Below are 24,281 nucleotides of genomic sequence, written 5' to 3'. Positions count from 1 at the left end.
AGTGTTCTCTTTCCTGTTCCTTAATGTCAGACACCTTGGCAAACACCTCGCGGAGCATGGGATGGAATCTCTGGGGTCTAGTTGCAAAGCTAAGAGGAATGGCAGTGTTCTTATCTGTAAAGGAGAGATCACTGGGGGGCGGGGGGTGAGAAGTAAACAGGTTCAGGCCCCTTAGGTCTTTGCTAGGATGTCTGGCTTACTAACTGTAGGTAGAAGCTGAGATGTTCACCATCGAAAAGAGCTGACACGGGGAAAGCGGCTTGGGATGCTGAGTATCTCTTTTAACATCTGGAGCTGAGCGATTTCTCAGTGTTGCTGAATCTATATCGCTTGATCAAGTCCATTCGAGGGAACGACTTTGTCAGCTACTGGCTCGGCAAGCCATGCGTTAGCAAAGTCCATTGTTTATATACCTGAGAGGAATCTCCACTAATTCCATTGTTCAAGAGAATGTGGGAAGTGAAAACTTACGTGAAATCTTAAAGTGGTATCCCAAGAGCAGCTGGGAGCTCCTGGTTAGGTCAATGTAGAAGAAAATACAAAGACTCACAGATGGGAATTGGGAATGCAAATGATCCCTGCCCTGTCCCGCCTCCTTATGTTGATTGACAGGTCCCTACAAAGACAAAGTGTATTACATTCTTAATTTGCTATAACCTTATAATTCACTGTTTATAAAATGTCCTTATTTCTTAGTGACTGAAGATGTTTTTATTCCTAGATTGGGGTTGTTTGTTTGCTTGTAGCCATTGTTTCAAATTGGAAATTTTTAAATACAGTTAAGCAGTGTCAGTTTTGCTGTATCTGAAGATTATGTCAAAACTAGATTTGTCATCTGTAAAATGCCCATCTCTGTAGAAGAAAGAATGGCTATGGAATCCCATGCACAGTCCTAGCCCAAGGTGGTTCGGACACTTTCAGATGGTTTTGTGATGATTTGCTCATGGGAAGGTTGTCTTGGGTGCTGTTGAGAACCTTTTTCTGCCTTGATATCAAAATGGTGGGTCGGGTGTGACAGGAAAAACCACGATGCATAGTAGGGACACTGGTCATTCGTGGCCACTGGGATGGGCATCCCATGCTAACCCTGACTATGGCCGCCTCATCCATCCCAAGCCACAAACTATAATCAAACAAAGTATTTGAGGAATAGAAGCACTCCCTTTGAATACCCTGTAGAATAACGGGTGTCCTCTCTGTGTTCTGTTTGGCCAGTGCTCCTATATCCCGCCCTGTAAGAGAGAAAACCAGAAGAACTCGGAAAGTGTCATGAACTGGCAACAGTATTGGAAAGATGAGATCGGTTCCCAGCCATTCACTTGCTATTTTAACCAACATCAAAGGTAAACCGATATTCGTGTGTGCATGTTAATGTTGGTTGCTTGTGCGATTTGCTAAGTGGGTACATCATAGTTTGTGCCCACTTGGAGGAACGTGCCACCTAGGGATAACCTCAAGTTCTTTGTAGCCTGTAATCTCCATTCCTTCCAGCATTAAAAAGCTACTTCCCACTCTACTAGATTGGAGCCATATACAGAACATATGGGGCAAACATGCGAGGAGAGGGAGGGGAGGAAGGAGGGAGGGAGGGAAAGATGGAGGGAGAGAGGGAGGGAGAGAAAGATGGAAGAAGAGAGGGAGGGAAGGAGGGAGGGAGGGAGGGAAGGATGGAGAAAGAGAGGGAGGGAGGGAAAGATGGGGGGAGAGAGGGAGGGAAGGATGGAGGGAGAGAGGGAGGGAGGAAAGGAAGAAGGGAGGGAAGGAAGAAGGGAAGGATGGAGGGAGAGAGGGAGGGAAGGAAGGAGGGAGAAAGGGAAGGAGGGAGAGAGGGAAGGATGGAGGGAGAGAGGGGGAGGAAAGGAAGAAGGGAAGGAGGAAAGGATGAAGGGAGAGAGGGGGAAGGAGGGAAGGAAGGAGAGAGGGAGGGGCGGAAGGGAGGGGAAAGAGAGGGAGGAGAACCTGTACCCTATACTTACTTTGTGGATAATTACAAATGGCGGCGACTTTGCTGAGGAACATTGTGCACTGTCAGTGTGCTCTAAGCACACACGCTAAGCAGTGTGCAGATCTGTCAGCATTCAGGCATCATCAGTTCTTAACTCCTGTCTTTTCTATTCTGATGAAATGTCAAAAATGTGTCTGGTGTGGGGTAGTACCCAAGGGGACTTCCCCTTCTCCTCAGAGAAGGAGAGGTGGTGTTGGGGGAAGGGTTTGTAAGAGCAGGACAGGGAAGAGAAGAGGGAAGAGGTTGCAATGGGGATGCAAAGTAAATAAACAATAAATTATTGGAAAAAAATATTGATGGGTATTCACATCATCAAAACTTCACCTGCCTTAGAAGCTCGATACCCCATCCTTACCGTAGCAAGATGACCCTGTGGATCGGAACACTTGCCTACCCACCTGGAGTGCTTACACTAAGTTAATTTTCAGCGTTTATTGTTGGGCACTCCGTAGCTATTTCAACCCTTCTCTTCCTCTCTCAGTGAATGGCAACGTCATTCATTTGACCCTCTAGCCCAGAGCCGTCTAAGTGGCTCTTAATTAGTTTTCCTCTTTATTCTCTGTCTTTACCATCCTGTGGCTATCCCTCTGTGTGACTCTTGGATCAGATCTGGATTTGTTTTTCCTCTCAGTTGTCATAGTCTAATATGGCCTGTCACCTCTCCACTGTGCCATCCATCCCAAGCCATTTTTTCATGTTGCTACCCAGGCCAACTCTCTAGCACAGGAGTCTAATCAGGTCACTCCCGAGAGTTCTCGGAATAAAGTCTTGCATATTTTGGCAAGGTCTCTGTGTCAGGTATATGTTGTTGCGTAACGTAGCAAAGAACCTGAAATCTCACAGCTTACTGCGGTTGACAGTGTCACTTCTGCTTCTGTGAGATGATGGGACTCACGTACAGCTAGGTGCAAACTCAGGTAGGTGTGTGGTCCAAGATGGATATTCGTGTTTGATAACAATCCTCGTGTCTCCTTTACTTATTGATAAAGATCTTCAGTGTTCTCCTGAACGCTGGACTTCAGTGTTCAGAGAGCTAGAATATCTTCCTTACAGCAAGGCGTTATGGCGGCTTCGCTTATGGAAAGGAGACCTCAGCTCCAGAATTAGAAGAAGCATCACTTCTGACACGTTCTATTGGACAAAGCCAGCAGTGTTCATGGTTATTGACAGAGCTTCCCCAGATCCTGTGATGGGTGTTCCAGAAGATACATACACGGTCACGTTTATCAATAATAGGGTGGAGTTCCCACAGTTCTGTGTGTTGCAGATACAGGAGTGTCCACCTGCAGAGTGTGTCATTCTGGGAATTCTCGAATTTCACATGATCGGTTCCTTCCTCTAGCCCTAAATAAATCATAAGTAAAGCTACCCAGAAGATACCCTGAGTTACAGTAGGGCAGTGCCACTTAAGTGGTGTGAGGGAGGGAAAGAGCATCCATTGCCTGAGCAGATTCAAGGTGGTTGATGATACAGAAGAAACAAAAGGAGATTTTTTTTACACTGCATCACTGGGGCTGGAGAGGTGGCTCAGTGGTTAACAACACTGGCTGCTTTTTTCTCTCTCTTTTTTTTTCCCCAGAGGACAAGGGCTTGATTCCCGGCACCCACATGGCAGCTTGAATCACCCTTAATTCAAGTTCCATGAGATCTGATGCCCTCCTCCTCTGGCCTCTGGGGCAGCAGGCACGCAAGTGGTACACAGACACACACAGGCAAAACACTCATATACATAAAATAAAAGCTTGAAATAATAATAATAATAATAATAATAATAATAATAATAATAATAATAATAATAAAGCATCCTTGACTAATTACATGAGAATTCCCAATGGTCAACCCAGGCAGCAGCATCTTGACAAACACTGGCCACATACATCTCTCTCCTGTTACACATTGTGTGCTGGTCTCCCTAGCCCAACTGTGCACTTGTTAAAGAACATGCCCGGCACTGTCTTTGTTCCTTGGTGCCTAGCCCAGTGCCTGTGCCGCCGTGGCTGTTTGGTGAAGCAACAGTTGAACGCAGTGCTGACTTATTAAGGCGGTTTCTCTGCAGCCATGGAATGAGCGTTCGTTGACGGAAACATATGCAGCACAAAGTCAAGTATGACGTCATCGCCTGGGAATAAGAAGGGCAAGACTTTGAAATGGGGTGGCCGCACTGCAGCCGCCAGGGCTTGAGAACAGGGCGTCTTAGGTTCCTTGGTAAGACAGTGTTGGTTGCAACTTGAGCAGGTAGCCTTGGGGTTAGAGTTCTACAGACAATAATAATAATAATTAATAATAATAATAATAATAATAATAATAATAATAATAATAAATGCTAAAGGCTTTTTAAAAATACAGGCAATAAGTAGTTAGACAAAGCCTTTTTAAATTTTATTTTTAACCGGAAGACTGATATAAGTAGAATTCCATACTGGGGAAGTAACTGAGTTTTCCCGTGTCGGTTACCATGTGAGTGTTGAATGCTTGTTGGATGTGGAGGGTGAGTGAACAGTGGGCAGGAAAGAGACTACTGGACTGAAGACACAGTCTATAGTGGTTGTAAATATTAACTGCATTTAGCTCACAGGGAGGAAATGGAGGCTTAAAGAATTATGTAGCTGACCCAAGGCAAATAGCCAGCCATTAAAAAAAAAATCAGTTGGTCTGATTCCCAACAGTCCCCCTCTTAGCCATCTGCTGGTTCAGATAAAGGTCTTGGGGGGGGGGGAGGCTAAGTGATGATGGTGGTGGTGAAGATGGTGAAGATGGCGATTGTGGAGGAGGAGGTGATGAAGGTGATGCTGTCGTTGGTGATGGTGGTAGTGGTGGTAGAGGAGGTTATGGTGGTGGTGGTGGTGATGGATGTAGCAAACAGGGATACTGTATCCAAAAGGCATTTCAGAGTGAGGACCAGCAGACCTTCCAGGCGATGCATATGAGGAGGGAAAGGAAGGTGTTAAGCTTCTCCTGAGAGAAAAGTGTAGTCCGACTGTGACTGTGCTGAATTTGAGGCACTCACTCCTAAGCTACCCCGAGGGTGCTTCAGAAAAGCTAGAAGCTTGAACTGGCACACGGATCTGCAACACCTGGCCACACAAGCTGTGGTTGAGGCAAAGACACAGAATGCATGCTGGGAGCCCAGTGAGAAGAGAAAAGCTGAGGGACTACACTTCAGCCATAGGCAAGAAGATGGAAAAACAATGATCAGAGGGCGAGAGGAAATTCAAGAGAGACAGCACTTTGAAGGGAAAGCTATCCTGAAGGGAATCCTAGAAGAGAAGGAGGCTGCTAGCAACTGTTCTCAGAGGCTCTGGCTTTGGCCACAGTAGGTCCCGCCTCAGAGTATGGGGATGGGAATCACTTTATGTCCGGCCAAGTATCGACTCTGAGGGCAATTAGCCAGTGCACACAACTGTAAAGCTCTCTGCATTCAGAAAAGCTCAGGCTTGAGTTCGGTATCTGGCAATTTCATGGCAGAGGGAGAGAACTGACTCCTCCTACAAATTGTCCTTTGAGCCCCGCGCGCATGGCCACAGTGAGCACCACCCCCACACATACATGTGCGTGCGCAAACAATACACAGATAACTTACAGTTTCAAAAGAAGGAGATTCCGTAATGTGGCGACTGGGGGGGGGGAGGGGGAACTCTGAGGGTATCGTGTCCCTTGAAACAAGTCAGTCGCAGGGGAGCAAATACTCCGTGGTGTGAGGTGTTTGAGGTAGCCCAGTTCACAGATGACCCAGTGAACCGATAGTGGTCACCAGTGACTGGGAAGCGGGGAGTTATTGAGCTACAGGTGTGACATTTTCCTCTGGTGATAACAGCTGCAGAGCTGGGTGCAGCCAGCCTTGTACCCACAGTCAAACTTCGGGGGAGCTTATGCTGAGAAGTTTGTCTGGCTACAACAGGGCTGATGCACACGAATGAACATACAGACTGTGGCAGCGTGTGCAAGACCTGCCCAAGTTCAAACCCCTCAAAATCTCAGCACAGAGATGGGGAAAGTAGACGCAAAGTTCCACCCCTAACCAAGATGTATGGCATCCATACATCTTGTGGGTATGCCATCCATACCCGCTGGGAAAGGAGAAAATCAGTTCTCTCCAATGGAGTGACACTGGAAATATAAACTGTACCCTGGGGCAGATTCCATGCTCAGGAGAAGTTAGCCAACACGAAACAGACTTCAGACTGCATCTGTGTGTGTGTGTGTGTGTGTGTGTGTGTGCGCGCGCGCGTGCACGCATGTTTGGGAGGTGTTTGTTTTGATTTTGTTTTTGAAAGAGAAAGAACATGAGTGGATGGGTAGAAAAGTGGGCAGAATTTAGGAGTTGGGAGAGGGGAAAGAATATGATCTAAATATATTGTATGAAAATAATTAAAGCCAATAAAAATATTTTTTAGCCGGGCAGTGGTGGCGCACGCCTTTAATCCCAGCACTTGGGAGGCAGAGGCAGGCGGATTTCTGAGTTCAAGGCCAGCCTGGTCTACAGAGTGAGTTCCAGGACAGCCAGTACTACACAGAGAAACCTTGTCTCAAAAAACAAAAACAAAAAACAAACAAACAAACAAACAACCTCAAAATTAAGCAGTTAGATCTCTTGTTAAAACCCTTACCACAATAAACTAAAAGTTTGGGAATGAACCCAGGACTGGGAAGGGCAGCAAGAATACGGGTAGAGAAATGAGCCTGCTATAGAGTCAAACCGTTCAGGAAGAGAAAGGCAATTAATTGAATGTGTGGTGTGCACACGGTAGAACCGGAACACTGCCCGAGGAAATAGGAACGGAGAGTTTAATAAGTGGAGGACCCTTTTCCTGTGAGGTGGGAGCCCAGACAGGGAACAATTCCCAGTGATCAGTGCGATTGCACTGAGCGGATGCCTCCTGAAGCTCCCGCTCTGGGCCAGGCACTGATTTCTGAATGCAAGTGGAGACAAACCGCCCTGTCCCGCCTGCTGTCCCACCCAGCTGAGGAAAATCCCGATAACTTACCCCTACTCCCCATTCTGCTCTGTTCTGTAAAGGACTGCCTCTCATGCAGGCTTGGATCCTGAGCCCCAACCCCCACCCCCTCTCCCACACCAGTCCAGAAGGACTCCCCATCCCAAATAGTGACAAACACCCGATAGGAACAGACCCTGTACCACACACTCAAAAGAAAACAGTGCTCTCATTATTTTGTATTATATTCACTGTATCCCAATGTCAGAAGTGCAGGGTCCTCAGCCTAAGCAGTGTCTCAGTTCCGTCCCAATACCACAATGCCCTGAAATTCAATCCAATTTGGCAACTACATACCTTAGCATCAAACCCCCCAAGTTCAAGTGTTCACTCAGCCTCCACACGCCTCCTCAATGCTGATGCCAAACTGTTGTACCAAGCCTCCACCTATACATTTGACCACTGTGCAGAGTCTGGGGCGGGGGGGGGGGGGGAAGGGGGTCCTCCTGGCCCTCCCCCATGGGCTCAATTTTGTGTTGGAAGGAAAGGCTCAAGGGATTCAGAACACTCACTCACAATGCCACGTTATTTCAGAAGACACGGCTCAGAAACTGCTCTGTGGAATCTAGATGGAGCAATTAGACATACCAGCTTTTGGGCACATGGTTGTGCTCACGGGATCTCCGAATCCTATTCAGGGCTCTCCCATTTTGCAGGCATAACTGGTGACTGGATCAACCTGTGGCTCCTGTCCCTTCCTGGAGGTCGGAGGGCATTGCTGAACTTTGTAGCTCTTGGACCACAAGCTGGTTCCTCTGTAAGCAATGCCCCACCCTCCCAGAGCCACCTCATTAGCATAAACTCCAGTAAGATAGGAAGGGGCTTCCTGTCACCCCTACAATCAGGTGAGAAAGGTTTTAGGAACTATGCCCAGATTTCAAGGCCAAGACCAAACAAGTATTTCTGATTATATTACAGACACCTCTTGTGGTAATCTTAGCACAGGAGTTCAAACCTGCCACCTCTCCATCGGTGAGATGGACACACACTCTCTATCCCTCATGTCACCGACCTGTCGCTTCTATAGATAGAAGCGAGGCTGGTTTGTCACTATTCTAAGTGACTCTGGGAATGCAGAAGTTTCAGTTTCTTCCATCCTGGCATAAGCGAGAGGAAACGGGTGTGTCGCTGGGCACGTGAGATAGCAACTCCCCGGTGCCATCCACGCTGGTGCGTTTCACACTACAGCCACAGAAGTTAAAATAGACTCACGGTATCCACTCCCAGATGCTGTTGATAAGGTGAACTTCATATTTAAAGCGACCTTTAGATTTCACACAATTGCAGGAAATTAAGAGGCATAGCTACCAGGAACTTCCATTTTTTTTTTCTTCAAGAAACGGGTGTTATTTTTAAAATGTAAGGTAGAGACAATGGAGTCTTGCATTTCCACTATCTCAGCCTTATTGAGGCCAACTGTGCTCGGGAGGGCCAGACAACCGCCAGCGATGGAAGGTTAGTCCTCACATTCTCTGGGCAACCTCATCCCAGGGTTCTATCCATCATGATCTCTGATGACCTGACATTCATCTGCCCCCCCCAACCCACGCATGGTGCCTGCCATCTTTCTAATGTATAGATTTTATAGCTAGAGTTTTTGTGTGTAGATTTTGTATCTATAGTTTTTTTTTTTTTTTTTTTCCTGGTAGGATGACTTACTATCTGTATTCCACATTTTCCTTGTTAGTCTCTGTTGCTCTGCTAATTAAGGTCAAAACCTACATTAACCGGACAGCCTTCAGAGCCTGGTGAATACTGGAAGACGCCCGTTCATTGGTAGGTCTTCCCCTTCTCTGACCTTGTCTGGGGAATTCACCCCCAACCCCCACCCTATCCCCACGAATCTACCTACCTGCAAGTTTGACTTCCTTTCTCCGGATAAGAACCCATTCAGCTACCAGGTGAGATTCCTGAAATGCTTCCCAATGCTAATGAGACATTTCTGTACTCTAAGCCCTTAGCCAGTGACCTTGACCCATAGTGGATGTCCCTACCCCCTGTCCTCAAGATTCTATAAGTCTTCAATCACCCCCAAGTAAAGTTGATCTGCCTCCCTGTAGCTGGCCCTGGTGTGTCTTCTCCATGTACATATTCGTGGGGCTTCCCTCCCCCTCCCAGCCCCCACCCCATGTTCCCTTTGCCTGTGAGGGCAGGGAGGGTCACAGTTCCTAAACTTTTTCAGTAAAACCCACCCTTAACAAGCATACTCTAATGATAGACTGGGGATTCTACTGCAAGCACACAGAAGAAGCTTTCATCTTTGCCTTCCCTGGTTAGCACTTGAAGAGGCATGAATTTCCTTGCAGGGGTTGTTCATTCCGTCTGGTACTCCTGAGTGGGTGAGAGTTCACAGTTCACACCATAGGCCTACACTCACAACCCCCCATCAAATGAACCAATCTGGGCCCCAGCATTTGCATCATTTCTTGAATGCTACCTCTGCTGCAGCTTCGGCTCAGACGTCTATATAGCCGAGATGACCCTTGTTGGTCTGGTTATTCTTGTTCCTTGTCTTGACTGTCTCTCCTTGATTGGGTTGTGTCTCACTTCTAAGACTATCTGATCCTACCATCATCCTCTTGATTGATTATTTTTTTCTACTTCTTATCCAGCTTCAAGTTCTGATCCTGAGTTACGTGCTAGTCATGAGCCAATAGACAGACAGACAGACAGACAGACAGACAGACATGAAACAACAACACAGAGTAGACAAGGTCTAGGCTTTCCTGGAGTGAATAGCTTACAGCGACAGGATTGTATAACTTAAAAGTCAGGTGATGAAATGAAGGAAGACACGAAGGTCCTGCTTTGAGATCTTATGACACGGTGGGGGGATTGCAGACCTGAGGGAACCGTATTGGCAGAAACAAAGGTGTGGCTCAGTGGTTAGCTATGTACAAGCAGGTAAGAGGAAGGCAATGTCAGGGTGAGGCGCTGTGGGGTACGTGGTTTCTGAGGCCAGGGAGCTTCATGTGTTTGATACCTGTAAGGCCAGTGAGGTTGGAGATCCGTGTGTGAGCGAGAGCGAGTGTGTGTTTTGTTGATACAAGAGAAGCGGGAACTGTTTCAGCTTCGCTCTGCTTCACGCCAATGGCTCTGTTTCCCTTGATGCCTTTGTTCCTCTCACCCTGTCCTCTCATCTGGGGACACCTTCGTCATTTTCACTACTAGACATTGGCACAGCACAGTGGTTCTAGGAGGGAGCTGGACCCAGGCATTTCCTCATCCTGTGATTCTGGGAGTATCGATTTATCTGTGCCTCGGTTGTCCTTGTATTGCCTTACGCCTTGGCTGCTGTCTTTACCTGCTTCTTTGCTACGTCTCACATCACCAAGGTTGCTTTTCTTTTACTCCCCAGAGTTAGATGAGTAAGTGTGTTCCACCTCTTGCAGATTAAGAGTTGCTTAAAGGCAGCAGCCACATGACACGGGGTATACGGACATACACTTCTCTACCCTTGATTCACCGTGTATCTTGGGTGATGCCTCAGCTCCCCGGTCTTGGTTTTCCTAGCCTGCAAAGAGAGAGTGACATTGCCTACCTTGAGGGCTCTTGGTTTTATCTGGGTTTGGATAAAGATCGCATCTGCACAGCAGTGCATCCTAAGCCAGGATATATATTTGTCTCTGTTTTATCCAGAAGCAGTAAACAGTGACAAGTGGCCGGGTTATCCTCTGGTTGGAGGCTTAGACGTTGCCTGATTAAATAATTAGGGTTTCATTAATGGTTAAAGCAATATAACACACAGACAGACAGACAGACACACACACAAGAGAGAGAGAGAGAGAGAGAGAGAGAGAGAGAGAGAGAGAGAGTGTGTCTATTGCTCAGAAAAAAGTAACTATGCTATACTTATGTCACTGAATGGATATATTCTAATTCTGGGGTGTGTATTTTTACCCCTAGCATTTTAAAGACAGATGAACATAACAGCCTGAGTTCAGATGAGAGCTCTGTAGAACACACTTTGAAAGCCATTAAAATAGAGAATTAAAAGCAATCGATCAGAAAAGTACCTGCTCGCTTACACGAGGCTTGGTTTTTGTTTTTTTCTCCCCTATAAAATTTGATAGACTGGGGACCAGCCGATCTCTGCACGTCCTCAACACTCACTCTCAAGCTGGGTGATTTTACGACTCTTAAGTCTGAGCCTTGTACATTTAGAATAACTCAAGACGCTTCATAAAATCCCAACTGCACAAGAGAGACGAAGCTAGGAAAGAACCCAGTGGTCAGTGGTCTGCAGCCACTGCTCAATGGTGAGCGAGCACAGCGCTACCTCATGGCGAGTGAGTTTCGTGAGGACGTCGCTGCACTTAGATGTATGCTTCTGAGTACATTTCTAACCACCATAGTGGGGAATGCTTGGTCAGTTGTAAATCATTTTCACTATGTCTTTGCATTCCAAAAACAGATTTGCTCTAATAACACCTTTATTTTATTACAGTTATAGACTGAATTTAAGCATATCATTGGCTATGAAACTTTTCCCTGTTGTCTTTCAGGTGTTTTTTTTTTTTCCCCCTCTAGGACAAATTACTAAAGAAAATGTCTTCTTGGGATTAAATTGCATGCAAACATGGAACCTGAGTTTTTAATTTATTTAATTTGCTTATTTTTATGGACGGGGTGGGCTGGGAGGGTAAGTTCATGCCATGGCCCACGTGTAGAGGCCAGAAGACAAAGCTCAGGATCAGTGTTTCCCTCCCTCCTTGCTGAGGCGGACCTGCCTTGTTTCTGCTTCTGCAGTGTGTCCTAGGCTAGCTGGCCTGTGAGCTCCGCCCCCTGGCTCAACCAAGGAGTCCTGGGATTACAGATGTCCACCACTATATCCAGCTTTCTTTTGTAGGTTCTGGGGCTTGAACTTGAGTCATAAGACTTGCTCATAAGACTCTGGCTCAGATCTGAATTTCGCGTAAATCGTTAAATTAGGATAATGACAGTTTTATGTTTAAAACCTTAGGTACTAATGTTGTTTTCTATTTTCTGAGAGAGACATTTTTAAAATCTTTGACTGGAGAAGGGCTTGATTTCATAGTTCTTTTTCTCCTCAAATGACCATGTTAGCTTTCTCTTTATACACCGAGTTCAGTGACATATCAGGAAGAAAGCCGTGAGATCTGGAACCTTACCCAGATCGAGTCTTTCACATGTACATTTGTGTCTAGTTCCATATCGAGAGATTACATCAGAATGGAAGGCTGTGTTTAGTCTCCAAATCTGTACTTTTAAAAAAGTAGTGTTTGCTGTCTCCAGCAAGCTGTGGGCTATGGGTGGAATCCATGCCAACATTCCTTCTAAGTCTGATATCTAAACATCATGCATTATTTAAAAAAACCTGAAATCAAGAGTCTGTTTTCTGATGGTTAATCAGAAGAAATGAAGAAATGCCTCTCTGGCAAGTCCAGGTCATCTTCTAACGGCTTTTTTTTTTTTTTTTTTTTTTTTTTTTTTTTTTTTTTTTATCATCGTGGCAAAAAAAAAAAAATCACAAATGTGATGTTATCAAATCACTTTTTATTTGAGATGCTTTATGCAGCCTTCAAAGAGAGCCCTGTGGGGAATTTGGGAGGAAAAATACCAAGAGCCATAGGACAAGTAGGTCACAGAGTGCAGCCCCATCAGCTGCTGGAATGCAGGGCAGGGCTGCGCAGCGTCAGGAGACTTCAGCTCTATGCATAGCTCTGCTCCCGCCTCAGTGGGTGACCTTGGACTACTTACCCGAGAGCCCTGACCTCAGTTTCCTCTTAGATACAATGGGGCCAGACGGTGTTTGTGGCCTGTGGAGGGTGTATGTGTAGTCAGAGACTCACAGCCTCTCACATCTGGGAGACCTTTTCAGTCATTCCCTGCAATCCTTTATTAAATAAAAGGTTAGTGTGTGTGTGTGTGTGTGTGTGTGTGTGTGTGTGTGTGTGTGTGTGTGTTGAAACTAATTGCCTGTCAAGAAGCAAGCATCTTAAGGGTTGGAAGGGTTTATTCTGGTTCCTAGTTTGAAGGAAGGGCATTCCCTCATCACACTGGGGGAAGGCAGGTCAGCAGGACTGAGGCAGATGCTGGAGGACTGGTAAACTGTGTGGGAAGTCAGGAAGCCAAGCCCAGAGCAGACAGGAAATGGGGTCAGACTGTAAGACAGTGGTTCTCAGCCGTACTACTGCTACGACCCTTTAACGCAGTTCCACATGTTGTGGAACCCCCCCCCCCAACAACCACAAAATTATTTTCACTGCTACCTCATAACTGTAATTTTTGTTACTGTTATGAATCACGATGTAAATAGTTTTGGAGATGGAGGTTTGCTGAAAAGGTCTCGACCCACATGTTGAGAACTGTTGCTCTAAGGCCTCAAGGTCCACCCATAATGCCTCCGGCAGTGCCCCGCACTCCTAAAATTTCATTAGTCTTACAAATAGCACCAGAAAAACAAACGAAAGGCCAGGCATGGTGGTTCCTGCGTTTAATCCCAGAACTTGGGAAGCAGAGGCAGAGGCAGGAAGACCTCAGAGTTTGAGGCCATCCTGGTCTATGTAACAAGCTAACCATGGCTACAGAGAGAGATGGGGGTGGGAGGAGGGAAGGAGAAAGGGAGGAAGGCAGCCAGGCAGGTAAGCATCAGCAGTTGGGTACCAGTTGTTCAAACCCATGAGCCCATGGAGGGCATTTCATATTGAAAGCAAGACAAAGCCCCAATAAATAAATGCCTTTTTTTTTTTTCTATATTCTTTCTCCTCAGCAAGGCCGTCCCATTTTCAAACATTTTTGGTTGTCAAGGACTTCTGTTTTTGTTTTTAATAGTTCATTGAGAGTTTTCATATCTCCACTAAGCAAATAAATGAGGTCACAGGGAACCCGGGGAGAGGGCCATGGGGAGAGACTGACGGCCGAGTTTCTCTGCAGTGGTGACGTTTCTGGTGTCCGTTGTTGGCAGAGGCTTTACCACAGTCAGAACACATTTATCTTGGTTAGTGCTGTAGTCTTTCTCACTCTGGGAGCAGACTGCTGTCTAGTATCCTGGTGGACAGATCCTGGGAGGCTCAGGGAGGCACTGCTTCTACAACTCAGGGCCACCTCCCTTTGCTCCTCCTCCTGCCGGTCCTCCTGCCGGTCCTCCTCTTTCTGCTCCTTCTGCTCCTCTCCTCCTCTTCCTTCTCTTTTCTGCTGTTTCCTTTTTTGGTTTGGGTTCTAAAACATATCCTTACTATGTAGACCTGGCTCATTTTTGCACTGTGGCAGTTCCCCTGCCCCCTCCTGATGCAGCGTGCTGGGGATGCCCTTCTTACTGCGCTGAGCTGGTCTGTTCATCATTAAGCAGAAACTTTCCATCATCGCTGTTGAGTCCAGACTCTTCCATGGAGTCCAGGACAGAGCATCCATCCCATAGTGCATGCTCTGAGCTGTGACCACTGTCAGCTCTCACACAGCCGATAATAAGGCGCCCTCCTTTCATGTCTGCTTTACAAATGCTGCCCAAATCTCCTGCTCCCTTCTCCCCTCTCTCTTTCAGTGCTAGAGATGAAAGCAGGGACTTGGAGTTCCAGGCACATGCTTCATCCACTCCTGAGCTGCATCCCAACTTCATATGCTTCTCTGAAAGGAACATCCCCCCCCCCCCAAGCTTGTGAGACTTGCATTCTGGCCTTAAATACAATAACTGCAATTATTTTTTTCTATAAACATACATTATTTATTTTAACAGATTATTTAACTCTCATGATTATTTTGAAACTTGATTCTTACCTATTATACTGGTTATTCTCTCCCAACAGGTAGGTAGGTGTATGTGTACGTGTGTGCATGCATGCGTGTGTGCACGCATATGTGTGTGTGTTTCATCTCTGTAAGGGTATATGTGCAAGTACATGTGTGTGTGTTTATGTGGAGGCCAGAGGACAGTTAGATACTGTTCCTCAAGTACCATCCAACTTTTCTTGGGGGACGTGACCTCTCAATGGCCAGGTAGCCATGGGCATCTCTCTCTTTCCTTTTCACCAGCACTGTGATTACAAATATGTGCCACCATGGACGCCTGTCTTTTTAAGTGTAGATTTGACAAAGCACTTTATAGGCTGAGCCCTTTGACACCTCGCGGCCCTTAAATACGATCGTAATTGTAAGTCAGAGTCGCTTCCATTCACTTAGCTCACTTATTGATAAAGATGGTAAAACCCACTGGGACCAGTTTCATATGCCCCCCCCCCCGCCACAGTTGCTAGTGTGGTGGCACGCAGCACCTGTCCACCCTGCTTCCTCCGTGTCAGAGAGGGCTGACATGCTTCATGTGTCCTAACCCCTAGCTCCGCACATTGGTGCCACAGGCGTGTGATCATTGCCCTCATTCTCTCCATGGCAGAACTGAGGCCTGGAGAAGCTAAGCACCCTCTCCAAACCTCATACCTGGAAAATAGCAGCCGGGATTCGAACCTTTTCAGCCGGTGGATGATAAGGGCACATTTCTAGAGAGCAGGGAGAAGATTCGGCTTGTGCATACAGCAGACACCGATCAAACGGACCAATGCTAATTCCACGGCTTCTTACACTTAAAAGCCTATGAGCTTCTGCCATCAATTCCTTCATAAAACATAGCGTAGACTGTCGTAAATCACATGTATCCTGCTAAGCTGTAGAATACCGCGTGCCATCCCTTCTCCCTAGCTTTATTGTGGGGCTCTCAGCAGCCTCATTTATACTCTTCCTTGTCAGCCTCGCTGTTCTGCTCTTCTCATGTTTGAGATCTGCTTCAAACCTCTGCCCTCTGTTTCCAGAGTCTTTCCTGTTAACCTCTCTGAGGAAGTCACCAGCACTGACCTGGCTTCTAGATCCCTGTGTTGGGATCTGAAAGCACAAGAGTCTCTGTGAAGTCTCACCAATGAAGCATTCCTGTAAACACCTTTGTCCCTCATGGTTAATACTGATGGCAAACTAATCGGAAATGCCAGCCTGGCACAACTGAGCCTACCCGTGTGCCTGCCCTCTCCAGTTAAAGTCTTTGTGCACCCATTCCCCAAAGCCTGTGCTCCCGTCCTTACACTTCTGCTCACGGAGTATCTCCTCTCCCCACCCAGGCCCAGTTTAAACACTCCTTCCCCTTTCTTATCTGTGCACTGGGTACAAATGTCCACCTCATCTTAAAACAGATGTTAGCCAGAAGCAACAGCAAGCATCCACAGAACACCTCAAACCAACGTGCCAGTGTCGTGCCTGGCGGTGGGTGTGTAGACAGAGTGTTCCTGCCCTCACGTTGACTGCCGATGGGCAAGCCAACCAGCAGGGGTGTCCCTGATGCTTGTCAGCCAGCCGTAGGTGTTAAGCAAATGCAAAGTGGCTGAATGGAAGAGAATCAGATCCCAAGAAAGCCTTGTTAAATGCCCAAGTATATGACCAGAGACTGTGTACTTTAGATTGAGAGATCGACAACAAAAAAAAAGTATGCAGGTCTGTCCTGGGTTATGTACAGCTTTAAGGCTCCATGTTCTTGTCATTGCTGTAGGCCAAGAAGGAGGCCCTATCTGGAATATTAATACTGGTCAATGGCAAAAGAAGAGAAAATGGATCTCACTAGGAATACACACTGCTCACTGCATAGCAGCGTCTGTGGGTTTCTTTTTGGTTTTATTATCGTGTTCCGATGACTAGTCTGCTGTTAATTATTTGCACGTTATTTTATTAAATATTGGGCATCATATGCAACAGGCATGGAGTGAAGCAGCCACACACACGGGTGCTGTGTCTTAGTCATAACTCACCGCTTTAATTGCTGTGCGTGCTTCCCAGTAGTGCTTTCTTTGTAGCAACATATTACGGAGTGACTTATGTAGGAATAGGGCCTCAAAAGAAATACAGTTTATTCTGTAATTCAGAAGTATTTTACTGTCTGCTTGATACATTTTCACAGCAGAGGACAGCAATATTTCCCAATAGTGAGAGGAAAAGCTACTATTTGTGTGCCTTGTAGTGGGTGTGCCCTGTAGTGTGTGTGCCCTGTAGTGAGTACGCCCTGTGGTGAGTGTGCCCTGTAGTGTGTGTTCCCTATAGTGTATGTGCCCTGTAGTGAGTGTGCCCTGTGGTGAGTGTGCCCTGTGGTGAGTGTGCCCTGTGGTGTGTGTGCTCTGTGGTGTATGTGCCTTGTAGTGAGTATGTCCTGTGGTGAGTGTACCCCGTAGTGTGTGTGCCCCATAGTGTGTGTGCCCTGTAGTGAGTGTGCCCTGTATTGTATGTGCCCTGTAGTGTGTGTGCCCCAAAGTGAGTGTGCCTTATAGTGACTGTGCCCTGTACTGTGTGTGCCCCATAGTGTGTGTGCCCCAAAGTGAGTGTGCCCTGTAGTATGTGCCCTATACTGAGTGTGACCCATAGTGTGTGTGCTCTGTAGTGAGTGTGCACTGTAGTGAGTGTGTCCTGTGGTGAGTGTGCCCTGTGGTGAGTGTGCCCTGTGGTGAGTGTGCCCCATAGTGTGTGTGCCCCAAAGTGAGTGTGCCCTGTGGTGAGTGCCCTGTACTGAGTGTGCCCCATAGTGTGTGTGCTCTGTAGTGAGTGTGCACTGTAGTGAGTGTGCCCTGTAGTGTGTGTGCCCTGTAGTACGTAATTTGGGGTCCAGGCACACGAGTCATTGGTAGCCTGGATAGAAATGCTAGCCCGTTTCCCTTTGCCTACATGCAGTAGGAAAAGACTTAATTTAAAAATGCTGCTCGGTGTCCCATCCATTGTAGCAGACAGGGTTCCTAACAGTTGGGAACCTTGTAAAGCGACAGCATTATGGTAGGAGGTAGCCCTTCATCCAAGCTTCCACAGTCAAAGACACTCACTTGGCCTTTTGTCGCAAAAGGCACACACTTACTTCCAGAGCTGCCAGAGTCGTCACGCGGCACCGACGGGCGAGGTGTGTGACAGCGAGGACTCGGGCAAGTGGGTTTTCTTTGTTAAGGATCTGATTATAGGCAGCTGGACTTAACGTGGTCAGACATTAATGGCGATGCATTGCCCAAATTGGGGAGGGAATGGGCTGAGTCTGGGTGGTCATGTGCCTGCCTGGGCTCCAGCCTTCCACCTGCATGAGAGGCCAGGTTGGGGATTACCCAGGAGGAGAGCTTTGGGGGTCCACCAGATGAGGGAGAGCGCTTCAGCAGGATGAACTGGAAAAACAGAACTGTCACACACTGGAAGAGGTTGGGCTAGATAGGGGTTTTGCAAACAGGCAGAGAGGGGGCTGGGCTCGTCAGTACCTGAATTTGATTCCCAGAAGGATGCCAGTGGGGGGGGGGAGAGCCCCCACCCCCATTGTGTGTGACAGATGTTTTTAGTCCTAGCACTGGGAAGGCAGAGAAGACAGGCAGGTGCCTAGGCATCTCTAGCCAACCATCCTCACTAGTTGGCGACTTTCATGGCAACGAGAGACCCCGTGTCTTGGGTAGGGCTACTATTGCTGTGATGAAACACCATGACCAAAATCAGCTTGGGGAGGAAAGGGTTTATTTGGCTTTCAATTTCCACAGCACTTTTCATCACTGAAGGACGACAGGACAGGAATACACTCGAGCAGGGTTGGCTGGAACCTGGAGGCAGGAGCTGATGCAGAGGCCATGGAGGGGTGCTGCTTACTGGCTTGCTCCTCATGGCTTGCTCAGCCGGCTTTCTTATAGAACCCAGGACCAACAACCTAGGGATGGTGCCACCCACAATGGGTTGTGCCCTGCTCCATCAATCACTAATTAAGAAAATGCCCTATAGGCTTGTCTATAGCCCAATCTTAATTGGGCCCAATTCTCTCTCAGATGGCTTTAGCTTGTGTCAAATTGACATAAAACTAGCCAGAATGCCCTGTCTTGAAAAATGTGGATAATACCCAAGAAATGGCTCCTGAGATTGACTTCTGACCTACATGTGTGTGAGTGTGTGTGTGTGCACACGTGTGTGTGTGTTTGTGTATACACCCCCCCCACACACATGGACATATGCATACTCACTCCTAAAAGAAAAAAAGCAGAAAGGCAAACAGAAAAGCAAAAAATGATCACTTGTTTTGGAAATTATCTGAAAATTGTTGGCGCAATCTGTGAAAACACAAGTAAACACACATGACTGTTTAGGCAAATCCATCTATGGCATTTATAGTTTCCAACAAATATATGTGGCCTTTGAACGCATCCCCTGGAAGTCTAGGATCCTGCTTCCCCCTCCTCCAGATTTGCTCAGCTGCAACTCAGTGGTTTCAGTCACGCTTTGAAGTCTGTTGCCGCCCCACTAACATTTGTTGAGCTATCATTTTGAGCTTAGCAGGATGTTCTGCTCTTCAAGGTCTGGGAACCCCAGGGAGACCAGCCAAGCGGAGCTGAGCAGATGAGCAGACACCAGACACCGAATAGAATACACTACATTGTGAGGAACCCACGGGTGTGGCTGAGCCTGGACTGGTCTGCCCTGCCCCCCACCCACCCTTCAGTTCAGAAGCCCTTGCCATGTTGATTTTTTTTCCCCTAAGAAATCATGGGGAAGAAAGTGGTTTTTGACCTCCTCTAAAATGCCGTCTTTCAGTGGCACGCAGTACGCCCAGTTGTGTTCGGACAGGAAGGAGATAGAGACAGTGGCATTTGAGGGGATCCCTTACCCTGCTCACTTCCTTGAGAACTGAAATGCTGAGGCTCTTGCCAGCTCTGCAAGCGCCCAATGGAATCCCTGCCCGTGTGCTTATTTTTGGGTTCATCAGCGTGTTTGTCATCTTCTCCCTGGAAACGGTCTCTCACACCCACGTCGCAAGCGTGCGATCTGCGATGATGATGATGAGTCCGTGTCCTCTTTGCCTGGAGCGAGGGCTGAGAACATGATTCAGCTTAGGGAAATGACACCAAATGCGGCTGTTAGATCTTTCAAACCTTCTATGTCTCCTTCTATGTGTGTTCAGTCACTCTATGTGCGCAGACTCAGAGCTGGAAGGAAGCAGCTTTGAACTCTAAGTTCCTAGGCTCAGGGTGTTGGAGGAACCTAGAAGATACACTGTTACTTTCTTGTTGCAGTGAGAAAAGCAACTTCAAGGGGAAGGATTTATTTCGGCTCACAGTTTGAGGGCTCAGGCTATCACATGGAGACGCCTGGGGGCGGGGTGAGAGTGACTATGACCATGTGACAAGAACCAAGGCAGCTGGCCACATCTCATCTGCAGCTAGGAGACAGAAAGATGAAGGTTGGTGCTAATTTCCTTCCTTCCTTCCTTAAGTCAGAAGTTCATACCCATCTTTCTGCTTGCGAAACTTGATAGTAATGCTTTTTCCCCCCCTAAGAAGACGGGAGCCTTCACAGACAGAGATTACACATGACTGGTGTCTGATGTCAGGGCTTTAAGAATCAGGGCTTGAGATGACAGACAGGATGTGTGGAAAATATTGAACACTCAGCATGAAGAGAATCTAAAGACGCACGTCCCTGTGTGAGCGCAGCGCTGCTGCAGCTCCCTCAGGCTTCTCAGAAAAGCTGTTAAGACACTGTTATGGTCCATATCTATGGCCGGGGACTGACAGTCCCCAGCATAGTCGAGTTCTCTGGAGTGATACGAGTAGGGTAAGCTTAGTGCATAACTTCTATCGATGTTCCTAATTAGAAGACTCTAACGTCACTAGGGGCTTCTTTTCCTTGCTTCTACCAGACATGCATGTGGTAGAATTAGAATGTATGATTTGCTTGTTAAACCTGTCCTGCTGGTCAGCTCTACTCCCTGTAAGTCCACCATGCAGGATGGGGTGCTCAACTCTCCTTGACACGAGAGGATGAGGGGCAGCAAAGGCATCTCTACCAAAAAAAATGTTGCTCAAAAGAGCTCTCTGTGACTATGTCCTTATAGTATTCAGGTGGAAAAAAAACCTGGGGAAGATACAGCAGGGCCTCTGTGTGTGTGTGTGTGTGTGTGTGTGTGTGTGTGTGTGTGTGTGTGTGTGTGTCTGTGTGGCGGTGGTAGCGGTGGTGGCGGTGTTTTTTTGTTTGTTTGTTTTTTTGTTTGTTTGTTTTTTTGCCAGGTGGTGGTAGCCATTCTCAGGGCCTCCTCTCCTTATGTGCTCAACATCACAAGCAAAGCACTTCTGCATCTCATTTAGTTCTCAGGAGTAAGGTAGACTCCATCACCCCACTTTTGTGGTTTGATTAGGAAGTGCTCCCACCCCACCCCCACCCCATGCGCATGAGTTTGAACACTCCATCTCCAGCTGACATCACTGCTTTAGAAGGTTGTAGAACCTTTAGGGGTGGAGCCTGACTAGAGGGAGTAGGTTTGATTGCCTGCCCCTAATTTGCCCTCTGCTCTCTGCTTCCTGACTAGGACACCAAGTGATTGGCTGCCACCAAAGGCTTCTCCACCATGGTGAACTTTCTCTCTCTCTCTCTCTCTCTCTCTCTCTCTCTCTCTCTCTCTTAAACTGTGAGGCAAAATAAACCTTTCAGTTTTCCTCACATGAATCTCTGTCAGGCAGTTTTTCACGACAATGAGAAAAGTAACGACCACACCCATTTTAGAGATGAGAAAACTGAGACATGAAGAGTGGATGAAACATTTACCTCAAGAGCATGGTCGCCCAAATCGAGTTTGTGCTCTTAAATACCGTCCTGAGCTTGCAGATTACGTAGGCCTTTCCTTCAGCGTGTACCTACTATACTCTCTCTACTTTATAATTAACTCAGCCCTGCATTGCTCCAAGACAACATACCTGCCCATTTACTAACTCTCCTGTCACAGTCAAATGAAGATTTTTCTCGGCACATACTGTACGCTTGGATTTGACTTAGTTTCTTCCACAAACAGTAGGTAGCCCTGTTGCCACTCCCAGTCGACCTGGGAAAGACAGTGGAGGAAAGACACTGGAGGGTGCGACTCACATTTATAGATGTGTGGTGAGCATTTTATCCACAGACAGGAACCTCAGGGAGCAAAACCATGCTTTTGAGATGACTACCACCCAGGCTTTTAAAGCCAGTATCATAGCGTCATTGCTAAGCCCATGTGCGTCAAAATAAGCTGGTAATGGCGTAGGGGAGGAAAACCCTTTCCTCTGTCAGATTTAAAATATTTGTCAACTTCATGCGAATGAAATTGACAAATGATACATCACCAGGAAAAAATGCAAACAAACTTGGTGTGTTATTAAGTATGTTTTACGCAAAGGACCTCAAATCAAAGACGCGGTTAGACTCAGTGCAGGCAAAGCAGAGATTCCAGCGATGGATGGACAGGCTGACATTAAGTTTGTGTTAATGTTTGCCTCTGCAAGCTTGAGAGGTCTTCTGTGAAGACTGGAATCCTCAGAGAAGAAATTTTTGGGAGTCTCGGGTCCCAGAAGTTGTTTGGTCATGCAGATGAGGGAAATTTCTGGAAGGAGTTTGTCCTGTTGAATCTCAAATGTCTTCAGCTTAAGCTAACCACCTCCGGGGTTCCAAGTGGTGTCCTCACAGCAGAGAGGCTCCGAGTGAGGAGGGCTCCCTGTAAAGGACCCATGGGGGTTGTCCTTGTCTCCCCACTGCTCTCCAGGAGCTGGCAAAGTGCTCTCCCGAAGTCACATGGAAGACAAGTGTGCTCTTCCACCTTCTCAACAAGGCGGCACGATTGCTTCCCTAGCAACTAGCCATATTAGCTAACTCCTCTCAACAAAGAAAGCTTGCTTATACAAACTCAAATTCAACTTCTTATATATTTGTTAGAGATCAAATCCATGGCTTTTTACATACATACATACATATATATATTGATTATATATATATTGATTATATATATATTGATTACATATATATACATATATATATATTCTACAACTATGTGCCTGTTCCCCAGCATTTCTATTGGCCAATCTTCAGTATCTTTTAGTAGAAGAAAAAAAAACCTTCTAAGATTATTTTTTAAATCAATAATCAATAAATTAAATCTGGGATTTTCACTGAGTAGGTTTTAATTCAGTCTCCTTCCAGAAGGGCCACAGAGTATATTGCTAATTGTTTGGGTTCTGAAAGACCAACATGGCCCCTGCACTGGCAGGCATGCTTGCTTCTGAAAGATGGAACCTATCTGAAGGGCTTTAGGTCCCTGAGGCCATGGTTTAGAAGAACGTTATCCGACCTTTGTCTGCCTTTCCCTCCGTTTCCTGTTGAGAGTAGTTGCTTTGCCTTGTGCTGCCACAGACCCAAACAAATCTGACCAAGCCAGCTCAGTCAGTCAACGGGTTCTCCAGGGCAGGAGTGAGGATTAAAAAGAAAAAAAAAGAAAAAAAAAGACAATCAGACAACATTGTAGCATGACCCCAGCCAGTTCTGAGGCTGAGGTGGGGTTTTTTTTTTTTTTTTTTTCCAATCTGCTTTTATACCATTTTAATTACATGCAAGTAATAAGGTCAGTTCTAGGCTAAGGAACAAACAAGGCAAGAAACACAAATCGTCAAGGAAAAAACACAGCAATAAACAAAGTTCCCTCCCCCCAAATAAAAAAAACAAACAAAGTTCCATAATCACTGTTTCTAGTGGTTTATCAGGATGACCAATACATCCTACTTCCGTGTCCTGGCCCAAAGTCAAATTTCTGCCTGAAACCTACTTCTTTGTTCTAGCCCCAAAGCAGATTCCTGCCTGAGCTGTGTCCTGGTCTAATGTCAAATTCTCTGGAAGCAGCTCCCGAAACTCTCCACACAAATCTTTCTTCTCCATAAACGATTTACCCCGAGTACTCTGTATGCAGTTGTGGAGAGCTACCGCCTAACCACGGTAAAGCTTGGCTTGTGCCTAAATGTGCTCATGTGTGTTGTGTGTGGAGGCCAAAGGGCAACCTCAGGTATCATTCTTTAGAAACCGCCTTAGTTAGGGTTTTACCGCTGTGAACAGACACCGTGACCAAGGCAACTCTTATAAAGACAACATTTAATTGGGCTGGCTCACAGGTTCAGAGGTTCAGTCCAGTATCATCAAGGTGGGAACATGGCAGCATCCAGGCAGGCATGGTGCAGGAGGAGCTGAGAGTTCTACATCTTCATCTGAAGGCTGCTAGTGGAAGACTGACTTCCAGGCAGCTAGGGTGAGAGGATCTTAAGCCCATGCCCACAGTGACACACCTACTCCAGTAAGGCCACACCCACTCTTACAAAGCCACACCTACTCCAACAATACCACACCTCCTAATAGTGCCACTCCCTGCCAATCATATACAAACCACCACACCACCTATCTTTTTCTTTTTGCCTTGACACAGATCTCTCACTGGCTTGGAGCTTACCAATAGACTAAGTCTGCTGTTTTGGCTTCCCCACTGCTGGGATTACAAATGCAGGCTG

General features: G+C 46.8%; 1 protein-coding gene across 1 annotated transcript in view; it reads left to right on the top strand.

The window, feature by feature from the left end:
- Kcnmb4 (potassium calcium-activated channel subfamily M regulatory beta subunit 4) overlaps nt 1–24,281 on the top strand; it is a 60,619-nt gene that overhangs the window by 25,169 nt on the left and 11,169 nt on the right. The window contains exon 2 of the mRNA XM_076920265.1: nt 1,216–1,343. Within this exon, the coding sequence (XP_076776380.1) occupies nt 1,216–1,343 (128 nt within the window). The remainder of the gene's footprint in view (nt 1–1,215; nt 1,344–24,281) is intronic.

The sequence above is a fragment of the Arvicanthis niloticus genome, chromosome 22 (genome assembly GCF_011762505.2).
Source record: "Arvicanthis niloticus isolate mArvNil1 chromosome 22, mArvNil1.pat.X, whole genome shotgun sequence".
NCBI lineage: Eukaryota > Metazoa > Chordata > Mammalia > Rodentia > Muridae > Arvicanthis > Arvicanthis niloticus.
Note: the sequence above shows the minus strand (reverse complement) of the source record. Positions and strands in the feature narration are given on the sequence as shown.